Consider the following 27,173-nt stretch of genomic DNA (forward strand, 5'->3'; position numbering starts at 1 on the left):
AAAAAAAAAAAAAAAAAAAAAAAAAAAAAAACTTTGGAATTTTTTTTCTTGAGTAGCAGGCTCACTCTCTGTCACCCAGGCTAGAGTGCAGCGGCACCATCTTCACTGACTGCAGCCTCCGCCTCCTGGGTTCAAGCGATTCTCCTGCCTCAGCCTTCCGAGTAGCTGGGATTAACGCCCGACTAATTTTTGTATTTTTAGTAGAGACGGGGTTTCACCATGTTGGCCAGGCTGGTCTCAAACTCCTGACGTCAAGTGATCTGCCTGTCTCAGCCTCCCAAAGTGCTGGGATTATGGGCATGAGCCACCATGCCCAGTTGGCAAAGACGATTTTAAGATAAGCTTTGTAAAAGCTCTCACCAATGGCTGTCAGCTGTTTTATACGGTCATTATTAGAATATTTGGAATAGAATCATGTAACTGATCAATAAGATTATTGTCTAGCAGAGGCTTTTAAAAAATGTATTTCCAGGCTGGGCATTACAGCTTATACCTATGATCCAAGCAGTTTGGGAGCTTGGGGAGAGCAGATCACTTGGGCCTAGGAGTTTGAGACCAGCCTGGGCATTATTGTGAGACCTCATCTCTACCAAATGTATATGTATATACATAGCAAAGTTAGTCAAGTATGGTGGTGGGCGCCTGTAATCCCAGCTACTCAGGAGGCTGAGGCAGGAGAATTGCTGGAACCCAGGAGGCAGAGGTTGCAATGAGCTGAGATTGCACTATTTCACTCCAGCCTGGGTGACAATGAGATTCCATCTTAAAAAAGAAAAATCATCTGTGCTGTTATGGGATGAGCATTTAATTTCTTTTTATTGCTGAGTGGTGTTTCCTTGTATGGATGTGCCACGGTTTATCCATTCCCCAGTTGAGGGACATTCCTTGTATGGATGTGCCAGTTTATCCATTCCCCAGCTGAGGGACATTTGAGTTATTTCTAGTTCTGAGTGATTATGAATGCAGCCATTATCAGCATTCAAGTATAGGTTTTTGCATGAACACATGTTTCCATTTTACCTGGGTAAAACTCTAGGAATGAGATTTCCAGGTTGTGTGGTAAGGATAAGAAGCATATGCTTAACTTTATTTTTATTTTATTTATTTATTTTTGAGACCGAGTCTCTCTCTGTTGCACTGCAACCTCTGCCTCCCCAGTTCAAGCGATTCCCCTGCCTCAGGCTCCAGACTAGCTGGCGTTACAGGAGTGCACCACCACGCCTGGCTACGTGTGACATTTGTAGTAGAGACTCCTAAGCTCATGTGATCCTCTGGCCTCTGCCTCCCAGCATGCTGGAATTACAGGTGTGAGCCACTGTGCCAGCCCATATGCTTACCTTTATTTTTATTTTATTTTATTATCATCATTATTTTGAGATCAAGTTTCGCTCTTGTCGCCCAGGCTGGAGTGCAATAGCACCCACTGATCTGCGCTCACGGAAATCTCCACCTCCTGGGTTCAAGAGATTTACAGCTTCAGCCTCCCGAGCAGCTGGGACTACCTGCCATCATGCCTGGCTAATTTTGTATTTTTAGTAGAGAGATGGTTTCACCATGTTGGCCAGGCTGGGCTTGAACTCCTGAGGTGATCCGGCTGCCTTGCCCTCCCACGGTGTTGGATTACAGGTGTGAGCCACCGCGCCTGGCCCATATGCTTAACTTTATAAGAAACTGCCTGGCACCGTGATTGACACCTGTGAGCACAATGTGGGGCCAAGGTGGGAGGATTGCTTGAGGTCAGGTTCGAGACCAGCCTGGGCACCAAGCGAGACTCCATCCTTATAGAAAATTACAAAAATGTGAGCTGAGTGGTCTGGCCCATCCCTGTAATCCAGCTACTTTAGAGCTGGGGCCACACAACGAGAAAGAGAGACAGAGAGAGAAGGAAAGAAAGAACAGACTGCTGGGGCAACACACGAGAAAGAAAAGGAAGGAAGGAAGGAAGGAAAGAAGGAAGGAAGGAAAGAAGGAAAGAAGGAAGGAATCACCACAGAAAGAAAGAGAGAGAAAGAAAGAGAAGAAAGAAAGATAAAAATCATCAAAGAAAGAGAAAGAACAAAAGAAAGGAGAGAGAAATAAAAATTGCCAAAGAAAGAGGGAGAAAGAGAAATTGCCAAACTGTTTTCCAAAGCAGCCATCCCATTTTGTATTCCCACTGTATATGTCTCTTTCCCTTCTCCGCAAACGAATTAGACTCTGTAGACGTCGTGGTTCACCTTGATGTTTTTCAAGTGAATGCTGTCTGAGTAGTGGTTCCAGCTTCACAGTGCACAGAGCAATCTCCGTTTCCACAGCTGCATCTGATTCCCCCTCCCTGACCCACAGGAATTTATTTACCCAGTCTCCTATGTTGGATCTTTAGGTTGTTTTCTGTCTTTTGCTCTTGTAAACACAAATGACTCAGGTCTGACAGGGCAAAGAATATCCCCGTCCAGGCATCAACATGTAAATTGCCTCTGTTGTCTGCAGGGTAATTCCAAGGAGCAGACATACTGCTTCAAATTGCACTTGCCTCTCAATGCAACATTCCTTCCTTTGCTTTGAACCGAAAAGCAAAGGAAGCTTTGCTCCCAGGAGCAAACTGGTGTTTCTGTGGATCCCTCTGTCTGGAGAAGGTGTCTTTTAGTGGGGACATTGGGACTTTGTTTTGCCTTGGGCGGGTCCGCCAGAGAACTCTGACAGCGATCTTTTCCCTCCATCGATTTATTTAGCTTTGAGTCTCTGATCTTCTCAGCAGTGTATAGTGAAAAAGCCACCGGCAGGTGAATGTTTCAGGAAGGCGATGGTCACTTCTATTCACTCACCCAGGAGCTTTTGGGACATTTAGGGAGAATTGGGGGGAAATTGGGACCAGCAGCTCAAGGTAGCTCTGAAGGGGAGAAGATGGATGGACACAGAACTTGCGTTTTTGGAGAGAGGAGGTCTGGGGAGATGTTCCCTACACACACAGCATGCACGTGCGTGCAGGTGTGAAGCGGTGTCAGCTCCCGGGTGGCTTGGCATTTTCCTGAAAGTCTGCCATCTTCCCGGGCAGACACAGCCTGGGCTACTGACTGTCTCTACCCCAAACCAGAATCTGGACAGGAACCAACACTCGGGCTTGATAAGTGTCAATGTGGGGGATCGGGTCAGGGACAAGCTAGAGGAAAGTCAACCCCGTCCTCCCCTGGGGCTGGCTCTCATCTTGCCTGACACGTGGCTCTCATACCGCCTTCACTTTGCGGTCTGTCTGTCTCACCAGGAGAAGCCGCTGGTTTGTGGCTATGACCTGGGCAGCCTGTGACTTTCCCCTTCTTTCCTTCTTTCTTTTCTTTACTTCTTTCTCTCTCTCTTTCTTCTTTCTTTCTCTGTCTCTTTCCTGCTATCTTTTCTTCTTTTTCTCTGTTTTCTTTCTCTTTCTTCTTTCTCTCTGTGTCTTTTCTTTCCTTTCTTTCTCCTTTCTGTCTTTTTGTCTTTCTTCTTTCTCTGTTTTTTCTCTTTTCTCTCTCTCCTTTCTTTCTCTTTATCTCTCTCTTTTTCTTCTTTCTTTCCTTCTTTCTCTTTCTTTCCCTCTCCTTTCTTTCTTCTTTTCTTTTTTCTTTCTCTGTCTCTTTCTTCCTTTCCTTTTTTCTTTATCTCCTTTCTTTCTCTTTTTCTTTCGTTTTCTGTCTCTTTTCTTCTTTCTTTCATTTCTTTTTCTTTCTCTCACTCTCTTCCTTTTCTTTCTTCTTTATCTTTCCTTATTTCTTTCCTTCTCTTTCTTTTTCTCCCTCCTTCCCTCCTTCTTTCTTTCTTTTCTCTCTTTCTCTTCTTCCTTCCTTTCCTCCTTCTTTCTCTCTCTTTCCTTTCTCTGTCTCTTTCTTCTTTTTAGAGATAAGGCCTTTCTCTGTTACCCAGGCTGGAGTACAGTAGCGCAGTCACAGCTCACTGCAGCCTCAAACTCCTGGGCTCAAGCCATCCTTCCGCCTCAGTCTCCCTAGTAGCTGGGACTACTGGCATGTGCCATCACACCTGGCTAATTTTTTTTTTTTTTTTGGTAGAGACAGGGTCTGGCTATTTTTGCCCAGGCTGATTTTGAACTACTGGACTTAAGTGATCCTCCCATGTTTGCCTCCCAAAGTGCCATGACATGCTCAAGCCACTGCGCCCGACAGGCTCGTGATTTTCATGTGGAGTTTTCCACGTTCTCTCCAACAATTCATGTTGAGAGGAACCAGCATTAGGAGCAAGAATACTTGGGAACACCCAGCGCCGGTTTAGAGGGGCTCCCGCTCAGCTAGGAAGTGCAGTGTATTGGAAAGACCAGCTCCCAACATATCAACGTGGGTTTAAGATCTCTCAAAGTGATCGCGGTGTCAGTCAAAAAGAAAGAGAGACAAGGAAAATATTTTCCTTAAAGCTGGGCCAGGGGAGACACCATGTAAAGCCACTCTGTGGATGTCTAAAGTTCCCCGGAAAACCTCAGTTTTTTATCATGCTCTTTCAATAGGGGAGGGGGAGCGAGGTTACACGTTTCATTGATAATTATGCAAAAAGAATACATTTGCCAAAACTGATGCACAACAATCACAACGTGATATTATAAAAGCAGAACAATAACTTTCTGTGTGTCAGCATAGAAATCATACACCTTAGCAAGATTGTAGGTTAAACGTAAACTTATGATTGTCAGCAAGAACATATTGGGCTCACAGCTGCAGGGGGAACAGAATCTGACACAGCACAACCAGCCTGACCACAAAGCTGCAAGAGGAGGGACCTCCATGCAGGCCTGGAGGAGCGGTGGGAGAAGGACTTTTACATCCTTATCTCAACCACAGAGACAGATGCCCCTCATGTGTCCATTTATAGGCTCTCCATAAGGGTCGCATTCCCTTTCCAGGGCCATAATCAATATGCCTTTCCTGGGAAAAGCATCTGGGTGATGAGCTTCTCCATTACACGTCCATGTATAGGCTCTCTGCAATGAGAAGCCCATTACACGCTGTCATCTCTCTCTGGCAGTCAAGCTATGTGGCTAGTCCCTTTCACAGAGTTCCTGTTTTTACCAGAACAGCTCAGCAGGGCCAAAGTTACAGGTTGCAGCTCAGGAGAGCCAGAGTTACAAGTGACATCTCAGCATTTTACGTTATTCTTCATTTTCTCAAATATAATCGATAGAGTAACAAGCATCGCAAAGCAAATAACTCATTTCGGGGAAACCAAATTCTAAGAGAATTTACAGGTTAAAAATCAACAACAATTTCTTCTTGTTATTTCAGATAGCTCAGGTTTTGCCAATTCTTCCAGAAGGCTGGGGTCACTCAGTCACCACCAAGGGGTCCACAGTATTCCCAGCAGCAGTGGCCACCCCGAGTGGCTTTTTTTTCTCTTTCTTTCCTGTCTCTCTCTTTCTTCCTTTTTTTTTTTTTTTTTTGAGATGGATTCTCACTCTGCCTCTCAGGCTGGAGTGCAGTGGCACAGTCTTGGCTCATTGTAAACTCCACCTCCTGGGTTCAAGAGATTCTCCTGCCTCAGCCTCCTGAGTAGCTGAGATTACAGGCATGCGCCACCACACCTAGCTAATTTTTATTTTTAGTAGGGACGGGGTTTCTCCCTGTTGGTCAGGCTGGTCTCAAACTCCCAATATCAAGTGATCTGCCCACCTCAGCCTCCTAAAGTTCTGGGATTACAGGCGTGTGCCACCATGCCCAGCTGAGATTATCTTTTCTCTGAGATGAAAACAATTTGCAGCATATCTGTCCATAGATTAGCACTAATTTCCATGAGTCTAGGCCCTAATAGAAATAGTAAAATCAGCCAGGTGTAGTGGGTCACACCTATAATCTCATCACTTTGAGAGGCCAAGGTGGGCAGATCACTTGAAGTCAGACCAGCCTGGCCAACATAGTGAAACCCCATCTCTACTAAAAATACAAAAATTATCCTGGCATGGTGACAGGTGACTGTAATCCCAACTATTCAGGAGGCTGTCAGAAAAATCACTTGAACTCCGGGACGCAGAGGTTGCAGTGAGTGGAGATTGCACCACCATACTCCAGCCTGGGCAACAGAGCAAGACTCTGTCTCAAAAAAAAATAAATAAATAAATAAAATCAATTACAGGTACATTTCACTAGAGCAGGCTGGTAAACTATCTGGTCTATTGCTGGCTTTCGTTTATTTTTTATTATTATATTTTAAGTTGTGGGATACATGTGCAGAATGTGCAGGTTTGTTACATAGGTACACATGTGCCATGGTGGTTTGCTGCACCCGTCAACCCATCATCTACGTTAGGTATTTCTCCTAATGCTATCCCTCCCCTAGCCCCTCACTCCATGAAAAGCCCCGGTATGTGATGTTCCCCTCCTGTGTCCATGTGTTCTCATTGTTCAACCGCCCCACTTATGAGTGAGAACATGCGGTGTTTGGTTTTCAGTTCCTGTGTTAGTTTGCTGAGAATGATGGTTTCCAGCTTCATCCATGTCCCTGCAAAAGATATGAATTCATCCTTTTTTTATATATATAAATAAACTTTTATTAGACTCAGCCATCCCTCTTCATGTACATAAGTCTGTAGCTGCTATCATGCATCATGGCGGAGTTGAGTAGTTTCAACAGACACCATGTGTCCTGCAAAGCCTCAAGTATTTGCTTGTGATCCTTTACAGAAAAAGTTGACCAGCTCCTACCCTGGAGAATGAAGGAGCTCAGATGGACCTGCCAGACAGGGCTGTAACACAGGATCGCAGTCTCGTAGCCTCTGGCCTTGTTTGCAATGGTCGGATCATTTTTCTTCTTCGCATTGTCTAGGCCGGAAGGCTTATGTGTTTGAGAGGTTTTGTTAAGGCCATTGATGACCCTCTGAAGTGGCTCCAGCCCAGGAAACAAGCCCCTTCCTGTCCTAGTGTGTGTCCTTGCCAGAGTGCTGGGACTCCGTGGGCCCCAGATAATTGCTGTCTGCTTTGTAGATTGCTTCCTTCAATTGAATTTCAATCCGAAGGTTCCCACAGACAGACCAGCGCTAATGATGTTGATAGTTATGATAATTATAGGTACCCCTTGTAGCTAATTTCTATCAAGCCTAAAAATGTCTGAATCAAAAAGAATCTGATGTGTTACTGACATCCTGTTTATTTTTTGCAACAACTGTAAGAAGGAAACAAGGGACTCTTATTAACAATCCCCCGCTTTCTTTTGGAGATGGAGTCTCGCTCTGTCGCTCAGGCTGGAGTGCAGTGGCACAATCTCGACTCACTGCAACCTTTGCCTCCTGGGTTCAAGCGATTCTCCTGCCTCAGCCTCCCAAGTAGCTAGGATTACAGGTGTGCACCACCACACCTGACTAACTTTTGTATTTTTAGTAGAGATGGGGTTTCACCATGTTGGCCAGGCTGGTCTCAAACTCCTGACCTCAAGTAATTGCATACCTCAGCTTCCCAAAGTGCTGGGATTATAGGCGTGAGCCACTGCTCCCAGCCCCAAGATAATTTTCCAGAGTGATAGGTGCCATAAGGAAAATGTGATGAGATAATGTGTTAGCTCATGAATTGAGAAGGAGGGGCAACTTCTGCTGGAGAGGTCAGGGAAGGTCTGTGTAAGGTGTCGAGACTTGAAGGGTGCAAAGGAGCCAGTCATGAGGGGACAAGGGACCAGGGTGCTCCAGCCAGGACAGCTTACGCAAGGTCCTAAGGCAGGGCTGAGCCTGGGTGTGTGTGGGTGGGGGGAGCAGAAAGGAAGCCAGCATGGCTGCTGCCTGGGGTTGGGAGAAGGATTTAGCAAGACTGGCAGGGATTAGACCCACAAAGCCTGTAGGGAGTCTGGTTTTATTCTCTACGCCTGTGCTGTCTAGTATGGGAGATGATAGTCATCTGTGGCTAATTAACATTGGAACTGTGTCAGGCATGGTGGCTCACGCCTGTAATCCAGCACTTTGGGAGGCTGAAGTGGGAGGATCGCTGGAGGTAGGAGTTCAAGACCAGCCTGGGCAACATAGGGAGACCCCGTTTCTACAAAAAATTAAAAACTTAGCTGGAGATGGTGGTGCATATCCATAGTTCAGCTACTCAGGAAGCCAAGGTGAGAGGATCACCTGAGCCCAGGAGATTGAGGATAGTAATCGCGTCACTGCACTCCAGAGCCTGGGCGACAGAGCCAGATCCCATCACACACACACAAAAGAAATAATTACACATTTTATCCATGTGACAAAATATCACATGTACTCCATAAATAGGTAAAATATTATTGTATCAATTTAAAACTTTTTAAAAATGTTAAACAAATTAAAATGAAACGCAGTTAAAAGTTTGGTTCCTTGGTAAAAATTGTAACCCTGGTACACTGTTGATGGGAATGTAAAATTGTGCAGCTAGGCCAGGCGTGGTGGCTCACACTGGTAATCCCAGCACTTTGGGAGGCCGAGGCCGGCGGATCACCTGAGGTCAGGAGTTCGAGACCAGCCTGGCCAACATGGTGAAACCCTGTCTCTACTAAAAATACAACAAAAGTAGCCAGGCGTGATGGTGGACACCTGTAATCCCAGCTACTCAGAAGCTGAGGCACAAGAATTCCTTGAACCTGGGAGGTGGAAGTTGCAATGAGCTGATATCTAACCACTGCCCTCCAGCCTGAGTGACAGAGTGAGACTCCATCACAAAATAAATAAATAACAAAGAATAAATCGCATATTATTCCAGTTACAGGAGGTCTCTAGAGTCGTCAGACACACAGAGACAGAAAGTAGAATGGGAGGTACCAGGAGCTGGGGAGGAGGGTGTGTGTGAGTGTTCATGGGGACAGAGCTTCTCTTTGGGAAGATGAGAAAGTTCTGGAGATGGGTGGTGGTGATGATTGCACAGCCATGTGAAAGTGTGTAATGCCACTGAACTATGCCCTTAAACATGATTACAGTGGTGAATTTTATGCTATGTGTGTTTTACCACAATTAAAAAAAAATCGGATTTCCTAGTTGTACTAACCACATTCAGTAGCCACAGGGGAGAAGTGGCTACTGTGTCGGACGGCCCAGATAGAGAACGTTTCTGTCATCGCAGAAAGTTCCATCGGACCATGCTGCTCACATATGGATGTAGCTTCTGGGGCCACTTCTGTTCCCTGAGTTTGCCCAGTGGGATCCACTGTGCTGAGACTCAGAGTCTGAGGATTCGGGGTAAAGAACACTCCCCAGCTTTCTTTCTTTTATTTTGGTTTTGTTTTGTTTTTGTTTTGAGACAAGGTCTGGCTCTCTCACCAAGGCTGGAGTGCAGTGGCATGATCGCAGCTCTCCCTGCAACCTCCGCCTCCAGGGTTCAAGTGATTCTCATGCCTCAGCCTCCCGAGTAGCTGGGATTACAGGCATGCACTACCATATCTGGCTAATTTTTGTGTTTTTGGTTGAGATGGGGTTTCACCATGTTGGCCAGGCCGGTCTCAAACTTCTGACCTCAGGTGATCCACCCACCTCGACCTCCAAAAGTGCTGGGATGACAGGCGTGAGCCACCGCGTCTGGCCACATTTGCATGTTTCAGTAATTCACAGGTCTCCTCCATTAGACCTTGTGCTCCCAAAGGCAGGATCTGCGGCCACCTCTTCCCCCATAGTGGCTGTAGTGTCTAGCTTAATGCAAGCAGATATCTGTCGAAGCAATCAGTGGTTTGGGGGCAAGTTACTTAACCTCCCTGTGCCTCGGTTTCCCTTTTTGTAAAGTATTTTTTTTAAATGAGATAACAATATATCTACTTCATGTGTGGCTGCAGCAGCATGCTGGAGTTGGCTTGCTAGAGCCAATGGTGAAATTTCCCGGCCATTTCTGAGCTACTTGTTAAACATAGATATTCATAAAAATTACATCAACCTACAATTAAACAAATTACATAAAAATCGAAGGTTTTAAAATTAAAGGTGTTTAAAGGTTTTAAAAAATAATAAATACTCAATTTTCCACCTCTCAATATCATAGGATGCTTTCCTGTCATTCATGCTGTTGAGGTTATTTACTACTTTTGTGTCAATAGTAGGCATACTTTGTATATACTTATAAACACTATTTAGAGGCCGGGCTCGGTGGCTCACACCTGTAATCCCAGCACTTTGGGAGGCCGAGGCGGGTGGATCACGAGGTCAAGAGATCGAGACCATCCTGGTCAACATGGTGAAACCCCGTCTCTACTAAAAATACAAAAAATCAGCTGGGCATGGTGCCGCGTGCCTGTAATCCCAGCTGCTCTGGAGGCTGAGGCAGGAGAATTGCCTGAACCCAGGAGGCGGAGGTTGCGGTGAGCCGAGATCGCGCCATTGCACTCCAGGCTGGGTAACAAGAGCGAAACTCCATCTCAAAAAAATAAATAAATAAATAAATACTATTTAGAAAAATGCCACTCTGTATCTCCTGCCAGCTCTGTGTTTAGTAACTTTATGTTGGTGGCCTGAAATCCACCATTGGCAGGAATATTTACACCATGGAAATTGGCAAATGCTATATAAATCTGGGCCCCTCTGTCCCCCTCCCCCAGGCAGCGGTGAAACATTTACAGGCACACCAATCATTTGGAGGCTTAAACCAGTGAATAGATGGCCCTGGCACATGGCTAATGATGTAGAAGAGCCGTTTTTATTGTTAGTATTTTGCTTGGCTTTCACTGTCTGATCCAGAACTGCTGCATAGGCAGACAGGAATTAGACAAAGCCACTGACCAGCTGTTTTATTTTTTCTTCCCCTCTCTCTCTCTCCAGTTTGCCCGACCGCCTGTAAGTCACACGGCTGCACTGCGGAAGGCCTCTGTTGCCATAGTGAGTGCTTGGGCAACTGCTCTGAGCCCGGCGACCCCACCAAGTGCGCGGCCTGCCGCAACTACTACCTGGACGGCAGGTGTGTGGACTCCTGCCCGCCCCCATACTACCAGTTCCAGGACTGGCGCTGCGTGAACTTCAGCTTCTGCCAGGACCTGCACTACAAATGCAAGAATTCGCGGAGGCAGAGCTGCTACCAGTACGTCATTCACAACAACAAGTGCCTCCCCGAGTGTCCCTCTGGGTACACGATGAATTCCAGCAAGTGAGTCCTGCATGTGGGTCTTGGGGGGCAGCCAAGAGAAGAAGGAACATGTGGTTGGTAGTGATGGTACTGCCTGTTAAAACTGTGTGCAGGCCGGGTGTGGTGGCTCATGCCTGTAATCCCAGCACTTTGGGAGGCCGAGGTGGGTGGGTCACCTGAGGTCAGGAGTTCAAGACCAGCCTGACCAACATGGAGAAACCTCGTCTCTACTTAAAAAATAAAAAATTAGCCAGGTGTGGTGGCACATGCCTATAATCCCAGCTACTCGGGAGGCTGAGGCAGGAGAATTGCTTGAACTCGGGAGGCAGAGGTTGCCGTGAGCTGAGATCACTCCATTGCACTCCAGCCCGGGCAACAAGAGTGAAATTCTGTCTCAAAAGAAAACAAAAACAAAAACAAAAAACAGTTACAATAAAACTGCGTGCAAACCCAGGATTCATTGGCTGTGAGTGAGGTCTCTGCTTTCAGATGTTACTTTTGCCCTCTGTTTTGGTCCTGGGCTTGGGAGCAGGAGTTGACTACCTTTTTCTCTAAAGGGCCAGATAGTATATATTTCTGGCATTGTACATACCATTCTTTTTTTTTTTTTTTTTTTTTTGAGATGAAGTCTTGCTCTGTCACCCAAGCTGGAGTGCAGTGGCATGATCCTGGCTCACTGCAACCTCTGCCTCCTGGTTCAAGCGATTTTCCTGCCTCAGCCTCCCAAGCAGCTGGCATTACAGGTGCCTGCCATCATGCCTGGCTAATTTTTTGTATTTTTAATAGAGACAGGGTTTCGCCATGTTTGCCAGGCTGGTCTCAAACTCCTGACCTCAGGTGATCCACCTGCCTCGGCCTCCCAGAATGCTAGGATTACAAGTGTGAGCCACTGCACCCAGCCTGGCATTGTGCATCCCAGTTCTAAGCTTTCTGTGCTTAGCTTCAGAGCAAGTAAAAAGCATAAGGTCACAGTCCTTGGTTTTCCCTAAAGTCCTCCACGTGGCCTGTCCTCACTGAGGTTGCTTCATCATTGTCACATCAAGGATATTGCCAAGGTCCTTTGTGTCTTCCCTGACCTGTAGCCTGGTGGTGTGCCAAGATTAACCCAGAACATGCCGTCTCCAGGAGGAAGAGACTCACTTCTGCATAATTGTCAGGGCTTTGCTGTTCTCTGAAGGGCAGTATAATCAAACCATTTCCTGCCTTTTGGGTGAGAAATAGCAGGATTTTCTCTCTTCGGCAGTGAGTCAGATTTTCTACGCACATCGCAGACTTTCTGTTCGTGTTGTTAGCTTCTTCCATGAGCTATTTTGGGGCCATAACTGAGTTTCAGAAATCTGTTTCCTGGTTTTCGTATTGAGGCTTTTTGTTTTGTTTTAAACACACACACACACCACAAAACAACACAAAAGCAAATCAGAAACAGACACACACCAAGAGGCCTTGAGCTGACCTGCTTACGTAAAATATCTTCCTCTTCAGACTTGAAAATTGGCCAAGCGAGAGTGTTGTGGTGGGAAGTTTTATTTCCCTGGGTAGAGAGGGCAGGAAGGAAAACAAGTTTTCATTTCGATTCTTATGACTGTTTCTTTTAGTGTTTGCGAAAACTGCAAGTACAATATGTTTTGTTTTGCTCATGTTTGATACAAATCCTACCAACAAAAATCTTTTGGCTTTATTGACCAAAAGTGTCTATAAATCACCTTTTGCATACCAGACAGAACTTTTTTTTTTTTTTTGGCCAGTGTATTCCCAAGATCGGAAAAATAGCTATATTCCTTTTGATTCATTTCTTTCTTTCTTTTTTTGAGACGGAGTCTTGCTCTGTCGCCCAGGCTGGAGTGCAGCAGCATGATCTCAGCTCACTGCAACCTCCGCCTCCCCGGTTTCAATGATTCTCCTGCCTCAGCCTCCTGAGTAACTGGGATTACAGGTGCCTGCCACCATGCCCGGCTAATTTTTGTATTTTTAGTAGAGATGAGGTTTCACCATGTTGGTCAGGCTGGTCTCGAACTCCTGACCTTGTGATCTGCCCACCTCAGCCTCCCAAAGTGCTGGGATTACAGGTGGGAGCCACCATGCCGCGCCTCTTTCTTTGTTTTTAAAATTACATTTGAAAATTGTTTAAAACATGGGTTAATATCCCCTGGCAAGATGTTTAAGACATTGGCCTTATGTAAAAGGTGTTTTTCGCTCACCTTAACTACATGCTGAGAAATATAGCAACCTCCTTTGATTTTCTCACTGATGGTGCAGTATATGCTAAAACAGAAACCCCCGGAAATTGACAGCATATCTTTGGCATCTGGGACCATTCCTGAATGGAGAGAATGGTTCATTGTCACAGTGTTTTATTTCGTAGGTTTAAAAAAATTAATATTTCTATTTCTGAAGCATTTATTTATTTATTTATTTATTTTTGGAGACAGAGCCTCACTCTGTCACCCAGGCTGGAGTGCAGTGATGTGATCTCTGCTCACTGCAACCTCTACCTCCAGGGTTCAAGCAATTCTCCTGACTCAGCCTCTCGAGTAGCTGGGATTACAGGCACCCACCACCACGCCCAGCTGTTTTGTTTTTGTTTCTTTAAGACGGAGTTTCATTCTTGTTGTCCAGGCTGGAGTACAATGGCGCAAACTTGGGTCACTGTAATCTCAGCCTCCTGGGTTCAAGCGATTCTCCTACCTCAGCCTCCCAGGAGCTAGTATTACAGACGTCCACCACCACTCCTGGCTAATTCTTTTTTCTTTTCTTTCTTTTTTTTTTTTTTTTTTTGTATTTTTAGTAGAGATAGGGTTTCACCATGTTGGACAGGATGGTCTCGAACTCCTGACCTCAAGTGATCCGCCCACCTTGGCCTCCCAAGGTGCTGAGATCACTGGTGTGAGCCACCGCACCCAGCCTGAAGCTTTCATTTTTATCTTATGAAAGTCTTTATAGTATTGTAGCATTTTCTAATGTGGTTTGATATCAAATAGGGCTAGATGTTTTCTTCTATTCTGGCGCCTTATCTGGGAAAGAGTTCTTGATGTTTTCAGAGCAGAGTTCTGGGAACTCATGTGGATTTGTTAAAAGGTCTTGGCCGGGAGCAGTGGCTCACACCTGTAATCTCAGCACTTTGGGAGGCCAAAGTGGGCGGATCACCTGAGGTCAGGAGTTTGAGATTAGCCTGGCCACCATGGTGAAATCCCGTCTCTACTAAAAATAATTTTTAAAAATACAAAAATAAAAACAACTGGAATTGGTAGTGACTGCCTGTAATCCCAGCTACTCAGGAGGCTGAGGCACAAGAATTGCTTGAACCCAAGAGACAGAAGTTGCAGTGAGCTATCACACCATTACACTCCAGCCTGGGTGAAAGGAGTGAAACTCCATCTCAAAACAAACAAGCAAAAGTCTCACCATCTACTGTCATCCCAAGCACAGTACTGCTTCCTGAGATGAGGCGGACCAGATATTTGTGATGAATACGTTTTCAAAGGGTATGGGCCATCCATTGGGAAGGGGAGAGTTACCTAAAGTCCTTGACTCTTCTTGGCTTCCCTCACTTCTTCCTAATTAAGCTGAGGTCTTAGATTTGTCTACAACTCCATCTATTTCACCATCATGTCTGACCCAGTCCCCTTGAACAATCTCTTTGCTCCTGCTTCCATTCTAGTGACCCTGATTAAAAGTGGCCATCTGGGCCATGTGCGGTGGCTCACTCCTGTAATCCCAGCACTTTGAGCAGCCAAGATGGGTGGATCACCTGAAGTCAGGAGTTCAATACCAGCCTGACCATTATGGTGAAACCCCATCTCTACTAAAAACACAAAAAAATTGCCAGACGTGCTGGTGCATGCCTGTAGTCCCAGCTACTTGGGAGGCTGAGACAGGGAAATTGCTTGAACCAGGGAGGCAGAGGTTGCAGTGAGCTAAGATCACACCACTGCACTCCAGCCCGGGAGACAGAGCAAGACTCCGTCTCAAAAAAAGGAACTCATGGTCATTTATAATTTCCCACAAGGAAAGCACATTATCTGCTTTGTTCACTCATGTATACCTGCAGCTGGGAACAGAGATTGGCCAAGGGCCAGACAGTAAATATTTTCAGCTGTCAGAGCCATATGGTCTCTGTTGGAGCTACTCACCTCTGCCTTTGCAGCGTGAGAGCAGGGTGAAACCATATACTAACCATTAAGTGTGGCCATATTCCAGTAGGAGATTATTTGCAAAAACAGGTGGCCAACTGGCTTTGGCTCCTAGGCCACTGTTTGCCAAGTCCAGGCTCAGAGCATCGCCTGCCACATCATAAGAATAGAGCCAATAAAAGAAGTCAAACATTTCGTCACTATTTTGTTTCTGCCTCAGCTGTTCCGCCACTACCTGGGTGTACCGCAACGCCCTTCTGACACCATCCTCCTCAAAAGTTAGCATCAGACTCCACAAGTTTAAGGCCCAGCCCTGGGCTGGGCGCGGTGGCTCACGCCTGTAATCCCAGCACTTTGGGAGGCCGAGGTGGGCAGATCACGAGGTCAGGAGTTCAAGATCAGCCTGGCCAACATGGTGAAACCCCGTCTCTACCAGGCGTGGTTGTGGGCACCTGTAATCCCAGCTACTCAGGAAGTTGAGGCAGGAGAATCACTTGAACCCAGGAGGCGAACGTTGCAGTGAGCAGAGATTGTGCCACTATACTCCAGCCTGGGCAACAGGGTGAGACTGTCTCTCCAAAAAAAGAAAAAAAGACTCAGCCCTTCATGAGATTTCCCTTACTTTAGACACTGGCAGAATCCTGGGGATCCCTCAATCACCCACACTTCTGACCAACTGGCTCTAAATTGGAGGATTACCACAAACTCTAGGTTTGATAATTTGCTGGAAAAACTCACAGAACTAAAGTAAACCTGGCCAGGTGTGGTGCCTCCCAAGTAGCTGAGACTCCAGGCGTGCACCACCACACACAGCTAATTTTTGTATTTTTAGTAGAGACAGAGTTTCGCCATGTTGGCCAGGCTGGTCTTGAACTCCTGACCTTGTGATCTGCCTGCCTCAGCCTCCCAAAGTGCTGGGTTATAGACGTGAGCCACTGTACCCATCCCAGTGTCCAGAGTTTTAACCGGAGTCTCATTCCTTAGGCGTGATTGATTGAAATCCTTGGCTATGTGGTTGAACACTGCCATTTCCAGCCCCCTCCCCTCCCTGGAGGTCAGGTGACTAAAATCCCCAACCCTCCAATCACACAGTTGGTCTTTCTGGTGACCAACCCCCACCCTAATGTTATCTAGACCCCCCTACCACATGTCACCCCAACATTCTTAACACTCCTAACAAAAGCATTCCTATGACTCAGAAAATTCCAAGGGTTTCTGAGGCTGTATGCCAAGAACCAGGATGAAGACCAGATACATTCTTTATGATACTACAGCCACAAAAATCATTCTAAAGAGTTGAACACACAGGGGTGTGAGAACAACAGCAGTAGCAACAACAGTGATGTCACTAATAACAAGTGACCATCGGGCCGGACACAGTGGCTCATGCTTGTAATCCCAGCACTTTGGGAGGCCAAGGCCGGTGGATCACCTGAGGTCGGAAGTTTGAGACCAGTCTGACCAGCATGGTGAAAACCCATCTCTACTAAAAATACAAAAATTAGCTGGGTGTGTTGGTGCACACTTGTAATCCCAGCTACTTGGGAGGATGAGGCGGGAGAATTGCTTGAACCCGGGAGGTGGAGGTTGCAGTGAGCTGAGATCTTGCCACTGCACTCCAGCCTGAGTGACAGAGCAATACTCTGTCTTAAAAAAAAAAAAAGAGGAAAGGCTAGATTGTTTTCCTAAGTGGTTGAAACAGTTGGAGCCTGTTATATTTCTATCAGCAATGTATGAGAGTTCTAATTGCTCCATATCCTCAGGAGCGCTTGCTATTTATTGTCAATCTTTATTATTATTAGAATTGCTTGAACCCGGGAGGCGGAGGTTGCAGTGAGCTGAGATCCCAACAGAGCAGGACTCTGTCTCAAAAGAAAAAAAAAAAGGATAAAAAAAAAAGGAAAGAAAAGAAATAACATAGCAGGCAGAAAGTTGCGAAGCATGTATAACCTCCTCCTTCTCTCTCTCTCTCTCTCTCTCTCTCTCTCTCTCTCTCCCTACCTCCCTCCCCCTCCCTCCTCCATCTGTAGCTTGATGTGCACCCCGTGCCTGGGCCCCTGTCCCAAGGTGTGCCACCTTCTAGAACGCGAGAAAATCATCGACTCAGTGACGTCTGCCCAGGATCTCCGAGGATGCACCGTCATCAATGGGAGTCTGATCATCAACATTCGAGGAGGCAGTGAGTCTGTCTGTGGGCACGTGGGGGCAGCCTCCTGGGCTCCACGTCCCTGTGAGCTGTGAGTGGGGAGAAAAAGCAGCACAGACTCGGATGCACGCTCCTAAAGCACTTTTAGGGTGATCATTCCGTGGTTTTCCCATGGATAGAGCCATGCTGGGAGTTTGCCTCAAAACCTGAAATGAACAGCCCAGTCGTGGCCTCACTCGCCTTGATATTCCTATTTTCTTTCTTTTTTTTTTTTTTTTTTGAGACGGAGTTTCGCTCTTGTTACCCAGGCTGAAGTGCAATGGCGCGATCCTGGCTCACCGCAACCTCCGCCTCCCGGGTTCAGGCAATTCTCCTGCCCCAGCCTCCTGAGTCGCTGGGATTACAGGCACGCACCACCATGCCCAGCTAATTTTTTGTATTTTTAGTAGAGACGGGGTTTCACCATGTTGACCAGGATGGTCTCAATCTCTTGACCTCGTGATCCACCCGCCTCGGCCTCCCAAAGTGCTGGGATTACAGGCTTGAGCCACCGTGCCTGGCCAATATTCCCATTTTCTATGTTAGGAGTTGAGGCATCAGGAATCTGCTTTAAAATCTATTTTTATTTTTAGAGATGGGGTCTTACTCCGTTGCCCAGGCTGGAGTACAGTGGGACAGCCCTAGCTCACTGCAGCCTCAAACTCCTGGGCTCAAGCAGTCCTCCTCCCTCAGCCTCTCAAGGTGCAGGAATTACAGGCACAAGACACCCCACCTGGCTTTGGAATTGTCATTTTTTACAATTGGGCAATATGCCCTACTGCAGATCTGCAGACTGTGTTTTCAGAAATAAATCTCAGGGCCAGGTGCAGTGGCTCACGCCTCCAATCCCTTTGGCACTTTGGGAGGCCGAGGTGGACGGGTCACTTGAGGTCAGGAGTTTGAGACCAGCCTGGTCAATATGGTGAAACCCCATATCTACTAAAAATACAAAAAATTGACCCGGCGTGGTGGCGAGCACCTGTAATCCCAATTACGCAGGAGGTTGAGGCAGGAGAATAACTTGAAATCAGGAAGCAGAGGTTGCAGTGAGCTAAGATAGAGCCACTGCACTCCAGCCTAGGCGACAGAATGAGACTCCGTCTCAAAAAAAAAAAAAAAAAAGCCGATTCAGTGACTCATGCCTGCAATCCCAGCACTTTGGGAGGCTGAGGCGGGCGGATCATTTGAAGTCAGGAGTTTGAGAGCAGCCTGGCCAACATGGTGAAACCCTGTCTCTACTAAAAATACAAAAATTAGTCAGGCGTGGTGGCATGTGCCTGTTACTCGGGAGGCTGAGGCAGAAGAATCACTTGAACCCATGAGGTGGAGGTTGCAGTGAGTCGAGATTTTGCCACTGCACTCCAGCCTGGTGACAGAGCAAGACTCCGTCTCAAAAAACAAACAAACAAAAATAAGAAATTAGCCGGGCATGGTGGCACGTGCCTGTAATACCAGCTACTCGGGAGGCTGAGGCGGGAGAATTACTTGAACCTGGGAGGCAGAGGTTGCAGGGAGTCGAGATTGCACCACTGCCCCCAGCCTGGGTCACAGAGCAAGACTATGTCTCAACAATCAATCAATCATAAGCCATCTCAGGCAAAAAAAAAAAGGCATTCCTTTGTTTATTTCTTTAGCAAACATTTATTGAATACTGACAGTGAGCAAGGCGAAGTCCTTGCCCTAATGGATTTTTGCACATAAGTAAATCAACAGATAATGTAAGGTCAGGTGAGGGTCTGTGCTGTGAAGGGAAATGCAGCAGGGTCATAGGTGGAATAGAAATGGGTAACTTTTCCCTACAAAGGGCTGTTTTGTGAATATATGCAGCCCTGCAGACCGGGCAGTCTCTGTCATAACCACTCAACTCTGCCGTCGTAATATGAAAGCAGCCATAGACCCACGTCAGCTAGTGGGCACGGCTGTATTCCAGTGAAACTTTATTTACGAAAAAGGTGGAATTGAGCCAGTGGGCTGTCATTTGTCAACCTCTGAAATACAGAATATCAGGGGTTGCTTTAGTTTTTGTTTTTGTTTTTGTAGTGTTAGTCAAGACAGGGTTTCTCCATGTTGGCCAGTCTGTTATTGAACTCCTGACCTCAAGTGATCCACCTGCCTCGACTTCCCAAGGTGCTGGGATTACAGGTGTGAGTCACTGTGCCCAGCCTGGGGTTGCTATTTTAGAGAAGTCTCTGGTGTGGGAAAGGAAGGTTTGAGATGATGATGGAACAAGCCAAGCAGATACATGGTGTAGTAATATTCTGAGCGACAGAGAGAGCCAGTGCAAAGGTCCTGAGGGGTAAGTATGCTTTGCCCATAGGAATGGTAAGGACCACAGATTGTGTTCTAAGCATGATGAGTTTTAAGCTGGGTGTGTCCAGTTGTTTGCAGCCTGAGGGTTATCTTCTCACCATGGAGAATCATGAAAAGATCGAAATATTTTCTGTAGAAACCCACTGCATATTCTCTCTTTTCCCTAGACAATCTGGCAGTTGAGCTAGAAGCCAACCTCGGCCTCATTGAAGAAATTTCAGGGTATTTAAAAATCCGCCGATCCTACGCTCTGGTATCACTTGCCTTCTTTCGGAAGTTGCGTCTGATTCGAGGCGAGACCTTGGAAGCCGGGTATGTGGGCCTGATTGTCTGTATGGCCTGAGCGCTGATTAGGAAGTATGTGCGTTAGAAAAACTTAAGGATGCTTTTGGCCAGGCGCAGTGGCTTATGCCTGTAATCCCAGCACTTTGGGAGGCTGATGCGGGCAGATCACTTGAGGCCAGGAGTTCGAGACCAGCCTGGCCAACATGGTGAAACCCTGTCCCTACTAAAAATACAAAAATTAGCCGGGCGTGGTGGTGAGCACCTGTAATCCCAGCTACTCGGAAGGCTAAGGCAGGAGAATCGCTTGAACCCGGGAGGCGGAGGTTGCAGTGAGCCGAGATTGCACCACCGCACTCCAGCCTGGTGACAGAGTAAGACTCTGTCTCAAAGAAAAAAAAAAACCGAAAAGAAAAACTTAAGGATTTTTTTTAAAAAAACAAACAGAAGTCTATCCAGCAAAACCTCGGCAGAAATAAGCTTGGAATGTGCCTGAAGGCCCATCCAGCCAAAATTTGTAAAAGCTGTTTCATGGTCATTCTTGAGAAAAATGGGAGCAGCCCCCTTGGTGCCCACCCTCCAAGGACACAGGCTGGAATTTTTGCTAAGTAGGTCGTCGGGCTATCTGAGCTACATTGTGAGTAGAGTTAACGTGCATGAAATGGAGCTTCAGTCTTAGTCCCAACTGTCCATCCCAATTTCTGGGATGGACTCCATCTCAGTATATTCCAATACATTCCAACTTTCCCCTTGAGGTCCTAGAAACTCTGTTTTAGTTAGAGTCAATCTGGAGCTGTGTGAAGCACAACTCATCTGAAACAGCAGAAATTCAAATGAACTGTGCTTCACGCAGATCAAGATTGACTCATAGGCAGGAGGTCTGTGGAAAACCCAGGTTCTTTCCGTCTTTGTGCTCCTCATTGTCACAAGATGGCTGCCTCAGCCCCAGCCTCACATCTGTAGAATGGACAGCAAATGGGGAAAGGGACAAAAGGACATGCTGATCAATGTGAGCTGGTAAGTGATTCGAGAAGATGGTCTAAACAATAGACTTTAGACTATTGTTTGCACTCTAGCCTGGGAGACAGAGTGAGATTCTGTCTCAAAACAAAAAACAAACAAACGAAAAAACCCTTCAATGGCTCCTTTCTGCTTATTGAGGATTGGTCACATATTCTTGGTCTTGGTCTGGCATGCAGTACACTAGAGGGTCTGGTCCATTACAACTCCAGCTATTTCTTGTCACCTATTGGCCAAAATAGGCTACTTTGCTATTCCCTGAGCTCAGCTTAGGTTCCTCTGTGTCATCCATATTTCCCCTATTTGCAGAAATAGGTTTCTGCAAAACCTGTTTCTCAATCCATCACAGACTCACCACCCCCCTTCACGACTGAGTGGAGCCTCCTTCCTGGCCATGAAAACTCCCTCAACTTCCCCTGTTATCCCCATTCGACATATATGTATTGAGTATGTGCCAAGCAAGTGCGTAGGATTAGGGAGGAAGCACGAACAACATCAACTCCAGGCACAGCCACACCCTCTTGGAGTTGTCGAAGACCAGCCGTGGAATGACTGGATGTGTGTTATTTCCATAGGAACTACTCCTTCTATGCCTTGGACAATCAGAACCTAAGGCAGCTCTGGGACTGGAGCAAACACAACCTCACCATCGCTCAGGGGAAACTCTTCTTCCACTATAACCCCAAACTCTGCTTGTCAGAAATCCACAAGATGGAAGAAATTTCAGGAACCAAGGGGCGCCAGGAGAAGAATGACATTGCCTTAAAGACTAATGGGGACCAAGCATCCTGTAAGTCGGTGGTCTCCAACCTTTTTGGCACCAGTGACCTGCTTAGTGGAAGGCAATTTTTCCATAGACTGGGAATGGGGGTGGGGGCGGGGATGGTTTCTGCATGATTCAAGTGCATGACATTTATTATGTGCTTTATTCCTATTATAATAATTATTATTATTTTTTGAGATGGAGTCTCGCTCTGTCTCCCAGGCTGGTGTGCAGTGGAGCAATCTCGGCTCACTACAACCTCTGCTTCCCAGGTTCAAGTGATTCTCCTGCCTCAGCCTCCTGAGTAGCTGGGATTACAGTTGCACACCACCACTCCTGGCTAATTTTTTATGTTTTTAATAAAGACAGGGTTTCATCATGTTGGTCAGGCTGGTCAAACTCCTGACTTCGTGATCCACCCGCCTCGGCCTCCCAAAGAGCTGGAATTACAGGTGTGAGCCACCACCCGGCCAATAACACCTTCTTATATGTGTATCAGGCCAACGCTGAAGAGTTTAAAGTTGAACTATCAGTCTGCATCTCCTGGGAAGTAGCTGCCAAGTTGAAGTTAGAAATGCAGAAAATATATTGAGGGTGATACCTATTAAATATGAAAGAGAGGAAGACTTTTTTTTTTTTTTTTTTTTGAGACAGAGTCTTGCTCTGTCACCCAGGCTGGAGTGCAGTGGCATGATCTTGGCTCACTGCAACCTCCTCCCCCTGGGTTCAAGTAATTGTCTCGTCTCAGCCTCCAGAGTAGCTGGGATTACAGGCACATGCCACCATGCCCAGCTAATTTTTTTGTATTTTTAGTAGAGACAGGGTTTTGCCATGTTGGCCAGGCTTGTCTCGATCTCCTGACCTCAGGTGATCCGCCCACCTCAGCCTCCCAAAGTGCTGGGATTACTGGCGTGAACCACCACGTCCAGCCAGGAAGAGCCTTTTGACAACAGCATGGGTCTGACCTCTGTGAACAGAGAGTGGGAAGGAAGGAAGATAGGGCTGGGAGAGCCTCAGACAGTGGTGCACCCCTGAGTCTTGGACAAACCCAGAAAGAGCTCAAGGCCGTGGTTGTCTGCAGAGTTCTGCATTGCAAAGGGACAGCCAGGCATCCACCAAGCTCAGTCATAGGTGGAGGCTGCCCAGGGAGTCAGGTCTTGGCTGGGATGCTATAGCGGGTCCTGCAGTTTCTGCAGCTGCAGGCTGCCTGCTGACTGCACGCCCCTGATAGATTCTGAGCAGTGAGCTGCCAGGGGCTTCTGTGACACCTTCATGAGGAGTTAGTTCCTTATGTCAAAATGTAGTGCGAGGGCCGGGCGGAGTGGCTTATGCCTGTAATCCTAGCAATTTGGGAGGCAGAGACGGGCAGATCACTTGAGGTCAGGAGTTCGAGACCAGCCTGGCCAACATGGCAAATGAAACCTCATCTCTACTGAAAAAAAACCACAAAACCTAGCTGGGTGTAGTGATGGACACCAGTAATCCCAGCTACTTGAGAGGCTGAGGCAGGAGAATTGCTTAAACCCAGGAGGCGAAGTTTGTAGTGAGCAGAGATGGTGCCACTGCACTCCAGCCCTGGCGATAGAACAAGACTCTGTCTCAAAAAAAAAAAAATTGTAGTGCAAAGAGAGAGAACAAGGCTGGAGTGAGGTTTAGGAGTGGGTTTGCCTTCTGGGCAGAGAGCATTACTTAGATGTGTCTCTCCAATGTGTAATGATCTGCAGGCTCTCTAAACTCACTCCGTGTGGGTTTATTTGCACTGGAGTTGCATCTCCTTCCATCTCATTCTTACAAGAAAATGTGCAAGGCAACATTCAGTTCAAGACCAGCCTGGCCAACATGGCAAACCCGTCTCTACTAAAAATACAAAAATAATTAGCTGCGCATAGTGGTATGTGCCTGTAATCCCAGCTACTCTGTAGGCTAAAGTGAGAGAGAATTACTTGAAGCCAGGAGGAGGAGGTTGCAATGAGCCAAGACTGTGCCACTGCACTCCAGCCCGGGTGACAGAGCAAGACTCTGTCTCAAAAAAGCAAAAACAAAAACAAAAAAAATCACCCTTGAAAATCCGTTCTCCCAATGACTATTGGCCAGATGTCCTTGCGTGGCCACAGATTGCTCTTATTCAATTGAGTATCTGGCCAAGTAATTGGCTTACGTGAACGATCAAGTTGCAAAACTGGTTCTTGCCTTTGAATCTCCCCGGATTCACACTTAGCAAGGCACATGGGAAGGAGACCCGTAAGGGAATAGCAGACTGACCTCTCCCTTCTCACATACCCTCCAGGAAGTGTGGGGTCACATTCTTTGGTCTGAAATGATACTGAAATAACTCGCTTTTGCCTTTTGTTTTAAATTTTCTAGGTGAAAATGAATTAATTAAATTTTCTTCCATTCGGACAAGTTCTGACAAGATCTTGCTGAAATGGGAGCCATACTGGCCCCCTGACTTCCGAGATCTCTTGGGGTTCATGCTGTTCTACAAAGAAGCGTAAGTAGAAGAGTTAGACCCTGTGAAGGCGAGGGCCAGCTAGCTCCGTGCTTGCTACATTTGTGCTCAAATCTGTCCCTCTCAGGTTCCTCTCTAGCTCCCTCCTCCTCTTGGAATGAATATCTTAGGTTCCTTTTTACAGTCTCACCAGTCGATGGTACTCAAAGTCAATGGTGTCCGCTTTTATCAAATGCCTGAGATGGAAGTAGATAGCTTTCCTGTAGAAACCCAGACAATATTCCTAGGGCAGTATTCTATTGTGCCTTTCCTGTGTATGTCTCATCAGACATCCTTAGTAGCCAGGAGCTCAGCCTACTGAGTGGATGTTATCAAATGTATTGCTTATCTATTTTTCTTTCTTCCTTTCTTTCCTTTTTTTGAGACAGAGTCTTGTTCTGTTGCCCAGGCTGGCGTATGGTGGCATGATCTTGGCTTACTGCAACCTCTGCCTCCCGGGTTCAAGCAATTCTCCTGCATCAGTCTCTTGAGTAGCTGGGATTAGGGGCATGCGTCATCACACCCAGCTAATTTGTGTATTTTTGGTAGTGACAGGTTTTGCCATGTTGGCCAGGCTGATCTCAAACTCCTTCAGGTGATCCTCCCACCTTGGCCCCTCAAAGTGCTGAGATTACAAGCATGAGCCATCACAGCTGGCCAGTAGTAAAATTAATAATAGTTCTGGCTGGGCATGGTGGCTCTCGCCTGTAATCCCAGCACTTTAGGAGGCCAAGGCGGGAGGATCACCTGAGGTCAGGATTTTGAGACCAGCCTAGCCAACATGGTGAAACCCTGTCTCTACTAAAAATACAAAAATTAGCCAGGCGTGGTAGTGGGTGCCTGTGATCCCAGCTACTCTGGAGGTTGAGACAGGAGAATCGCTAGAACCCGGGAGGTGGAAGTTGCAGTGAGCTGAGATCGTGCCACTGCACTCCAGCCTGGGACACAAAGAGCGAAACTCCGCCTCTTTCTCCCTCCCTCTCTCCCTCTCTCTCTCTCTCTCTCTCTCTCTCTCTCTCTGTGTATAAATATATGTGTGTGTGTGTGTGTGTGTGTGTGTATGTATATGTGTATATATATGTGTGTATGTGTATATATATAAAAATATATATGTTTATATATATATATATATATATAAATATATATATGTTTATATATAAAATAATTCGGCCGAGTGCAGTGGCTCATGCCTGTAATCTCAGCATTTTGGGAGGCTGAGGTGGGCGGATCATGAGGTCAACAGATCGAGACCATCCTGGCCAACACGGTGACATCCCGTCCCTACTAAAAATACAAAAATTAGCTGGGTGTGGTGGCACAAAAATTAGCTGGGTGTGAGACCACACCACTGCACTCCAGCTTGGGCAACCGAATGAGACTCCATCTCAAATAATAATAATAATAATAGTTCTAGCTCTCAAGATTTACTTGGTGCCTTGTTGAGAACTTACACACAGTCCCTCATGTAATCTTATCAATAACTTGTGAGTGAATTCCTGTTACTATTATTACAGGTTTAATACGCCTAATCTGAAAATCTGAAATCTGTAATGCTCCAAAATCCAAAGCTTTTTGAGGGCCGACTTGATGCTTAAGGAGATGCTCATTGGAGCATTTCAGAATTCAGGTTTTTAGATCAGAGATGCTAACCCAGTACAATGCAAATAAACTAGTAAAATGCCAATATTTCAAAACCCAAAAATATCCATAACCCAACACACTTCTTAGCCAGGCATGGTGGCATATGCCTATAATTCCAGCTACTCTGTAGGCTGAAGCAGGAGAATTGCTTGAACCCAGGAGGCGAAGGTTGCAGTGAGTCGAGATAGCGCCACAGCACTTCAGCCTGGGTGACAGAGCGAGACTCTGTCTCAAAACAAACAAACAAGCAAAAAGACTTCTGGCCCTAAGCATTTATTTATTTATTTATTTTGAAACAGTCTCCCTTTGTCGCCCAGGCTGCAGTGCAGTAGTGCCATCTCGGTTCGTTGCAACCTGTGCCTCCTGGGTTGAAGCGATTCTCCTGCCTCAGCCTCCCAAGTAGCTGGGATTACAGGCATACGCCACCACACCTGGATAACTTTTGTATTTTTAGTAGAGACGAGGTTTTCACCATGTTGGCCAGGCAGCTCTCGAACTTCCGACCTCCAGTGATCCACCCACCTGGAGCTCCCAAAGTGTTGGGATTACAGGCGTGAGCCACCTCCGTGCCTGGCCAAGTCCCAAGTATTTTGAATAAGGGATGCCCAAGCTGTGTTTCATCATTGAGATGTCAGAGTTGGGGGTTCCTTTCTCTTTGGCTGTTCCCCAGTTATTTTTTTCTGGTGGCATAAGATTGTTGGGTGAATAGGATGTGACTCTATGGGATGTAACTTCCCGGGCCCCATCTGCACTGCACTCAGTGTGATGGTCTTGTCAGGGTAACCACCTTCTGCTGTTTTGTCTGGAAAGCCCCTATCAGAATGTGACGGAGTTCGACGGGCAGGATGCTTGTGGTTCCAACAGTTGGACGGTGGTAGACATTGACCCGCCCCAGAGGTCCAGTGACCCCACATCACAGAGCCACCCAGGATGGCTGATGCGGAATCTCAAGCCCTGGACCCAGTATGCTATCTTTGTGAAGACCCTGGTCACCTTTTCCGATGAACGCCGGACCTATGGGGCCAAGAGTGACATCATTTATGTCCAGACATCTGCCACCAGTGAGTGTGTCTTGGGAATGTGAATTTGTATGTGAATCGGACCTCTTGCTTTTAAGAGGCTGACACAATGAGGTTGTTTAAAATGATCCTTGATATGGTTATTCGCTTTTTTTTTTTTTAGATGGATTTTCACTCTTGTTGCCCAGGCTGGAGTGGGAGGGTGTGATCTCGGCTCACCGCAACCTCCGCCTCCCGGGTTCAAGTGATTCTCCTGCCTCAGCCTCCCGAGTAGTTGGGATCACAGGCATGTGCCACTACACCCAGCTAATTTTGCTTTTTTTTTTTTTTTTTTTTTT

General features: G+C 46.6%; 1 protein-coding gene across 5 annotated transcripts in view; it reads left to right on the forward strand.

Annotated features, from left to right (window-relative positions):
- The window catches only part of INSR (insulin receptor), a 160,295-nt gene that overhangs the window by 88,145 nt on the left and 44,977 nt on the right, over nucleotides 1–27,173 (forward strand). For all 5 annotated transcript variants that reach the window (XM_032252049.1, XM_032252051.1, XM_032252050.1 and 2 more), the window contains exons 3-8: nucleotides 10,697–11,018; nucleotides 17,158–17,306; nucleotides 19,790–19,934; nucleotides 21,500–21,714; nucleotides 24,052–24,178; nucleotides 26,627–26,877. In XM_032252049.1, the coding sequence (XP_032107940.1) occupies nucleotides 10,697–11,018; nucleotides 17,158–17,306; nucleotides 19,790–19,934; nucleotides 21,500–21,714; nucleotides 24,052–24,178; nucleotides 26,627–26,877 (1,209 nt within the window). The remainder of the gene's footprint in view (nucleotides 1–10,696; nucleotides 11,019–17,157; nucleotides 17,307–19,789; nucleotides 19,935–21,499; nucleotides 21,715–24,051; nucleotides 24,179–26,626; nucleotides 26,878–27,173) is intronic.

This window comes from Sapajus apella, unplaced genomic scaffold (genome assembly GCF_009761245.1).
Source record: "Sapajus apella isolate SASKATOON/1434 unplaced genomic scaffold, GSC_monkey_1.0 scaffold77, whole genome shotgun sequence".
NCBI lineage: Eukaryota > Metazoa > Chordata > Mammalia > Primates > Cebidae > Sapajus > Sapajus apella.